The sequence below is a fragment of the Nicotiana sylvestris genome, chromosome 12 (assembly GCF_000393655.2).
Source record: "Nicotiana sylvestris chromosome 12, ASM39365v2, whole genome shotgun sequence".
In the NCBI taxonomy this organism is placed as follows: domain Eukaryota; kingdom Viridiplantae; phylum Streptophyta; class Magnoliopsida; order Solanales; family Solanaceae; genus Nicotiana; species Nicotiana sylvestris.
The window spans coordinates 66482662-66490435 of record NC_091068.1 but is presented as its reverse complement, the minus strand read 5'-3'; the positions used below and the strand labels follow the sequence as shown (position 1 = coordinate 66490435).

Sequence of the window (7774 nt, the reverse complement as noted above, 5' to 3'; positions counted from 1 at the left end):
AACAAAGCTTCAACTACTAGAATGTTGAAGTTCAATAATTACAAACAAAAATTTTAGCCAACACATGCTGTTGTTTTATTGAACTAAAGTTTTCCATTTGCACTATGAACTGAAGTTTGCGTGATTGTCTTTGCAAGTCAGGCCAAATTTAATGCAAAAATATCTGAAGTTTTGCTAAACTTCAGGAAAATATTTTTGCTACTTCAGGACCGTATACTTTAAGTTACGCGAAAAGTGGGTATGCTTGCAATTTTTTTTGTAAAGCGGGTATAAGTTAAAGTGTGATCCAAAAAACGGGTATAAATGCAAATGCGCCGGCTATTTGTGCACAATAATTAAAATGTGAATACACATTCGTGCGTGAAAATAGGCCACGCCATGAAAATTCTACAAATTAGCGTCGGTAATTGAGGCCCACTATTACATACAAATCAAGCCCACTACGTGGACCATCATGTTTCACAATAGCTTCCTTCTCACTATAATCTGCTGAAGAATCAGCTGAATTTCACCGATTCATCACATTTCTGCGTCAACATTCATGGTACGTCCCACTCTTCGATCTCTTTCTTTCTTACTTGTTTCCCCACCAAAATCTAAATGAAAATTTGTTGTGAAAAAATGCCTTAATAATTGGATGCTTTGAAAATAAAAATGGGAATGAACAGAGTGAAATGGGTATAGAGGATTTATGTAACCGTTTCCATCTAGTTTGAAATTAAGGCATAATTGATTGACTGACTGATTCATTGGTTGGTTGATTGGACACAAACACACACACTGTCTCTCTTGTATATGCTTAGGTGCATTTTTTGATGCCTCCTTGGTTTGTCTGTTTTTGTTCTTTGGAGGGGGGGAGGGGGGAGGGGGGGTGTTGTAATTTTGAGTGCGAATTGATAGTTTTGAAAGACGGAAAAAACAGTTTACTGTTTTAACTGATTCGTAATGGCCATTGTATTCCTATAAAGAAGAATGAGGAGAAACCCTAAATTACATTTGGGTAGCGCATGCCTTTGATCTTATTTGATGCTTGGATATGTTATCAGTTGCTTCATTAATCTGCTTTCTTTGAAAATAATTTTGGCTTCTTTTTCGAGATTTGAGTATGATATAGCTTATGAAGTTCCTATTTTGAACCTAAAATAATTAGAACTCTTAAATATTGGAGAACTAGGAATATATGTAGTTCTGCACTTGAAGGTTGGAATTAAACCTCTTCAGAGAAAAACATGACTTTGTGAGGGAAAAGAAAAGATTTTTGCTTTCTTACTTTTACAGAAGGCTTATGTATTTGTTTCAGAGAGGTGTACTAAATCAAATTAGTACCCATGGATCCATCCACTTATGTTAGATTTAAGTTAGTACCTAAACTTTGAAAACAATGTAGTGGGAGATGCACCCAAGGGCTTGGCCTAGTGTTCAATGAAGTGGGAGGAGAACCATGAGATCTCAGGTTCAAATCTTAGCGGAGGCAAAAAAACACTAGGTGACTTTTTCCCATTTGTCCAAGCCTTGGTAACAGAGTTGCCTAATACCTGTACTGGTGGGGAGGTAGCAGGTACCTGGTGGAATAATTAAGGTGTGGACAAAAAAGATGGAAAAAAATATAGTGGGAGATGTCGAGTGCTGTCAAAGGCAAAACGGGTTAAAAAGTGCTCCAGGTTTATTGGGGCTTTAAGCCCAAAACACAATTAAAGTGTATGCTTTATTTAAAAAGGGCGCAACAAAGAAACAAATAAAAATACATATCTAGTGCATAACATCATTCATAATGATTTTCTTAACAATTAATTTATATCTTTTTGCTAATCGTATTTACTGTTTTAGTACCGTTCTATTCAAGATAGAACTATGAGGCACACGCCTTAGTGCCTTGCCAACACTGAAGCGCAACCTAAGTGATGTGAAGCGCCCACCCTTAGCTTCTTTGAGCTTGGCTTAAATACACCTCCAATGAGCCTTTGACAACACTGGAGATGTGTTGCATCTGAGTATTTTAAATAACCCCCCCCCCCCCACCCCCCACAGAGAACAAAGATACACACTCCCTGAAAAAAAAAACACCTTTGTTTCTTCCATTATTACCTAATCCCCTTAGCATCAGGTACTTTTTTTTTGATAGGTTCCCTTAGCATCAGGCATCAACAATCTAGTTTTGAATAATTTTGAGGTATTATTCTCCTGGTCTTATACTTGCAATCTATTTACTCTGGTTACCTTAGTTTAGCAAGGTATAGCCCATTCCAAGTCTGGATAAGGAGGAGGTTAGCGAACTTGAAGTATGTCGACAGCCAGTGCGAGAGTAGTCTAATTACTGAAGAATAGAAAGGGATAGATACATGGTATTCAGATTGCTGACACCAACTAGTAGGGATAATTGATTAACTCTTTAATCTTAGATTTATCTCACATTATATCAGATTTGAGCTTGCTTGTTGATCCCTCAATTTGGTTTTGTAATCCCATTTCTCTTACTGCTTAAATTTGATCCAAAGGAAGGTGCACAGTACGTCTTTAGGTGCTTTACCGTTCACTGCTAGCTGCTTCCAATGCAATATTCATCACTTGGTGGAATTCCCTCACTTGGGTTGTGATCAGAACTGGCAGACATTTAATGCTTGAAGCAGAAATGTCTGCTACCAGTGGAGTGGCAGGTCACAGTTTCGCTTGAGCTTGTCAATAGCTAGACCTCTTTTTCTGTGTTGCCTGATCAATCATAGCCCTAAGGTTGTTGAAGTAAATTCTGATTGAGCAACAATTCGATGCATCCAATTTAAAAAGATTGGCCCCCAGAACTCGTTGCACCTGACAATTTTCTTCAGTAGATACGTGCAGTCACCTTTGTGAAAATATGTGGACCTAGATTTTGAGCTCCTATGTTCTAGCATTAGAGGTTTATCTTGATGCTAATAGCTGTCTTTTGGCAGCCTTTTGTTTCTGTTTTTTTATAATTTAAAAGATTTTATTCATAATCAGTATCAACAACTTACTGCAATCAGTACAAAAGTCTGTACCAAAAACAAAAAATTCAGTACAAAAAATCTGGACTTGCTGACTACTACAAAATCGGGGAGTCTAACAAGTCCAAAGTATCAGTGGTACTAGTTACAAAAAATTCCTTCAGCCAAAACACTAATTGCTGTATACATCTATATTTTATACAATTACTTTTCTTCCTTTCGACCCACACAGTCCATGCAGTACATAAGGGAATAATCTTCCAAGTCTTCTTCTGCCTCTTTTTATATTGCTTTGAGCTTGCCAGCTACATAACAGACTTCTAAAATTCTACGACATCACACAGTTGACTCCAAATAAGTTCAGAAAATAGGGTCCGGATCTGCCAAGATTGATAACAATGCATCAGGAGATGACTCACAGACTCAGTGGAACATTCGCAAAGAAAGCACCTGCTACATAAATTTTATTCCCTTCTCTGTAGCCCCTCCTGTGTAAGACTGGCTTCATGAGCTTGCAAGCCAACCAAAACAGGCAACTTTGGGAGATGCTTTGGTCTTCCAAAGCGTTTTCCATGGACATTCTTCGTCATAATCTCCTGATTTTTTTCCAACAGCAACTTATACCATTCCCACTTCCCAGCCATACCTGATGATCATCAACATGGTCTGTCAAATTCAGAGCCTGCATCTTCTGCAAAGGAACCAATTTTAGCCAATTCCCAATCATTTAACAGCCTTGTAAAGTTTTCGATCTAGTAAACTTAGAAACGAATCATATAATCATATATTTATATACCAGATGAATTAATGAGTTATCATAATTTTCTAATAATCATACAGAATCAGCAATCAGACAGCCTTATTTGGGACCAATCTAAGTAAAACTAAAAATTGGTTTTTGAGCAATCCTCCGTCATCCCAAAAGTCTATCCAAAGTCTCACTTTTACCAGTATCATCTCTCACTTTGAGAGGTCCGACCTACACTTTTTATAACCTATAAATTGAAGCCAGCATCTTCAAAGTATCTTTCCCCCATGTGCAAATTCCAATCCAAGCCATAAAACATTGATATGAACCGTCAGTTGCTTTCATTTCTTCTACTAGTGCTTTGCTGAAGAGAGTCCTTGTGATTTTCTATAGTTTCTTTGCTACTTAGTATCTAAGAGTGATGCAGTAAGCAAGAAGGTTATACATAGCCTCCAGCCTAGCCTCCAGCCCTTTGGTTTAGTGGTAAGAACTCAGCTCTTGATGTGTGGGTTAGGCCCACGTCATGGGGTCGAATCCTGCTACAGTAAAAAAGCCTGGGATTTAAGCGGAGAAAGGTAGAGGGGCAGGTCCATTTGTCTATCGAGTTTTGAACCGTCCACCATTGGCATAGTGTTGATAAAAAAAAGTAAGAAGATGTTACATATAGACTTCCTGTTGCTCGTTTTTCTTCTTGGCGGTATTCACTAGCTAACTAGCATAGAACATATTCGTTGCATCTGTATTTTTCAGAGCTTTCATGAAAATTTTCAGCATCTGTGTTTCTCAGAGCTTGATGGAAATTAGGAGTTTGTTAAGGTTGGCAGCTTCCTCCATCTTTCTACTACAGAAGCAGTGCATGGGCTAGGGCTGATGGAAACACCTGAAAGGATTGCGACTATCGGCTTCAGTCCTTACATATGGATGACTGAACTAAAGAAGCTTGTGAAGGAAATGACCCCAAACGATAATATAATTTTAATTATCATATTGTTGAACAATATGGTAGTAGCAGGAAGAGAATGATGGACTGTTGCTTCTGTTTTTTTATCGTTGATATTGCTTTTTATGCTTGCTCAATCTCGTCTGTTATGAGGGTAAATTTACTGATGTGTGTCATGTTCTTCTCACAGGCACCTATAAAGGGACTTCTTTCTCTGCAAAGGACTGCATTAGTACAGCGTTCTAGTGAAAGATGGGGTCTATATGGTAGGTTATTTAACACTCAGGCTGCATCAACTGCTAGCACCCCCCAACCTACTCCACCACCTCCACCTCCCGAGAAGACTCACTTTGGTGGCCTTAAAGATGAGGATCGTATTTTCACAAATCTCTACGGATTGCATGACCCTTACCTCAAAGGGGCCATGAAGAGAGGTGATTGGTACAGAACAAAAGACCTTGTCCTCAAGGGTTCTGACTGGATCGTGAATGAAATGAAGAAATCTGGTCTTCGAGGACGTGGTGGTGCTGGTTTTCCATCTGGTCTCAAATGGTCCTTCATGCCAAAGACAACGGATGGCCGTCCTTCATACCTTGTTGTCAATGCCGATGAAAGTGAACCCGGAACCTGTAAAGACAGGGAAATCATGCGGCACGACCCACACAAGTTGTTAGAAGGCTGTCTGATTGCTGGAGTGGGGATGAGGGCTAGAGCTGCTTATATTTATATCAGGGGAGAGTATGTGAACGAAAGGAAGAGCCTTGAGAAGGCTAGGAAAGAAGCCTATGAAGCTGGATTGTTGGGGAAAAATGCTTGTGGAACTGGTTATGATTTTGACGTATACATTCATTTTGGTGCCGGAGCCTATATTTGTGGGGAAGAGACGGCTCTTCTGGAGAGCCTTGAGGGGAAACAAGGCAAACCAAGACTGAAGCCTCCATTTCCAGCTAATGCAGGACTTTATGGTTGTCCAACAACTGTCACAAATGTTGAAACAGTTGCTGTTTCACCAACCATCTTAAGGCGTGGGCCAGAGTGGTTTGCTAGTTTTGGCCGGAAGAATAATGCTGGGACAAAGCTATTTTGCATCTCAGGCCATGTAAACAAGCCCTGCACAGTGGAAGAGGAAATGAGTATTCCATTGAAGGAGCTGATAGAGAGGCACTGTGGTGGTGTTCGTGGAGGATGGGACAATTTACTTGCTGTTATACCAGGAGGTTCATCTGTTCCATTGATTCCCAAGAACATATGTGAGGATGTACTAATGGATTTTGATGCACTCAAAGCTGTGCAGTCAGGGTTGGGGACTGCTGCTGTAATTGTCATGGACAAGTCAACTGATATTGTAGATGCAATTGCAAGGCTCTCGTACTTCTATAAGCACGAGAGCTGTGGTCAATGTACTCCATGTAGGGAAGGCACAGGGTGGCTTTGGATGATCATGGAAAGAATGAAGGTTGGCAATGCAAAATTAGAAGAGATTGACATGCTCCAAGAGGTGACAAAGCAGATTGAAGGGCATACCATTTGTGCATTGGGTGATGCTGCTGCTTGGCCAGTGCAGGGTCTCATTAGGCACTTTAGACCAGAGCTAGAAAGGAGGATCAGGGAGCACGCAGACAGGGAGCTACAGCATGCTGCTGCTGCTTGATTGTTGTGAAAGGTTTGTTCTTAAACCTTTCTATTACATTTACACTATAATAATGATAGTCACCATGGATCTTCCACCGGATAAAACATCCGTCTAAAAAGTTGTCGTACTGTATTCAGTAAACTGCTTTTACTTTATATCTTGGTCCTTTTTTTTGGGTTTGGGGGGGGGGAGGGAGTTATTGGGTCTTTTTAATGCTCTTATTGTTTGGATTATTAACGAAAAACTCTTAGGAAATATATCTCATTTCTCCTCTTGTGGTATTACTGACCTTTCCTTGACCAATGCAAGTCTTCAATTATATTGTCATGAAAAAGCATAATATCTGTGCTAACTTTTCCTTTACCCAACCCATAGAAAGCAACACTTCTTTCTGTCAATATATAAGAGAAACAAAGGCACCAAAAAAAAAAAGGACAAAAAAAGTTGCAGATTTCAAATGCTTTCTAGTCATATCGCTGCAAGTTTAGGGGATTTTACATGACAACCCTGTGCATGTCGATGAGGCGTTCTTTATTACTGAAAGTGAGGGACACATCTCCCAAAAAATATAGAAATAAAAAGAAAGCCTGAAGGATGTGGGTGTACTATCCAGCTAGTTGGATATAGCAAAATGATCTAATCAGAAATGCTATCTTCATTTTCTGCAAGTCCCATCTTTATGTATGAAGTTAGGGATATCTCTCGTCAATGTTCATCCTTTGCATTGCTACAGAGTCATTGTTACCAGCTCTTAGCCTTTTGCAGTTTTAAGCACTGACATGTAATTTGACCCTCCAATCATTACATCATTTTATTTAATTGTTTCCCCTACCACACCTCTGCCTTGCGACATATCTCTGCCAAATGATGATTTCGATGCACCAGCTTGGGAAATGATTAGTTACATGCACTTGTCATAGCTATTTCATAATTGTTTTGTCTCTTCTTTTTCCAGATGTTTGATACCATGGAATAAATTTGAGAAGTACCAGAAGTATGAAAGTAAGAGGGGAAAGCAGGATCCAAAGCTTCCTATCGAGCTACCTTCTTTATTGTGAAGTTGTGTAAACTATTTTTAACTGTTGGTACAATGGGTACTTTATGTTTCAGAGCTGGTACATCTAATGTCTTATGTATGAAAGATACATTATCATTCCCATGGCTTTGATAGTTGAAAGATGCATAGTTTTTTGTCATGTTGTGTTAAATAAAAGCTATACTTTGGCGATCCCAATATTCTCCATTAAAAGCTTGTGAACTTTTGGTCTAAACTCTGTTGCTCAATGGTATTATCTGCTTAAATCATACTCCTACTTATGTCCATTCTGCTCTATTTGGATTCTCTCATTCGAGACTGAATTTTTGACTTTTGAAGTAAACTATGGGTAGGTCTTCGAAATATCAAAAGAGTGAAACAAAATTATAAGGCATTTCAACTAGTGCTGACTTGCAGTGTTCTCCCCAGTTAGTCTAATTACTGATGGTTTGAGTAT

At 39.2% G+C, this 7774-nt stretch overlaps 1 protein-coding gene across 1 annotated transcript; it reads left to right on the top strand.

The window, feature by feature from the left end:
- Nucleotides 1–419: 419 nt before the first annotated feature.
- LOC104233502 (NADH dehydrogenase [ubiquinone] flavoprotein 1, mitochondrial) lies at nt 420–7552 on the top strand. The gene is made up of 3 exons (XM_009786902.2): nt 420–544; nt 4839–6311; nt 7237–7552. Exons 1-2 carry the CDS (start codon nt 542–544, stop codon nt 6297–6299), a joined length of 1464 nt encoding a protein of 487 aa, XP_009785204.1. The 5' UTR covers nt 420–541; the 3' UTR covers nt 6300–6311; nt 7237–7552.
- The last annotated feature ends 222 nt before the right edge of the window (nt 7553–7774 follow it).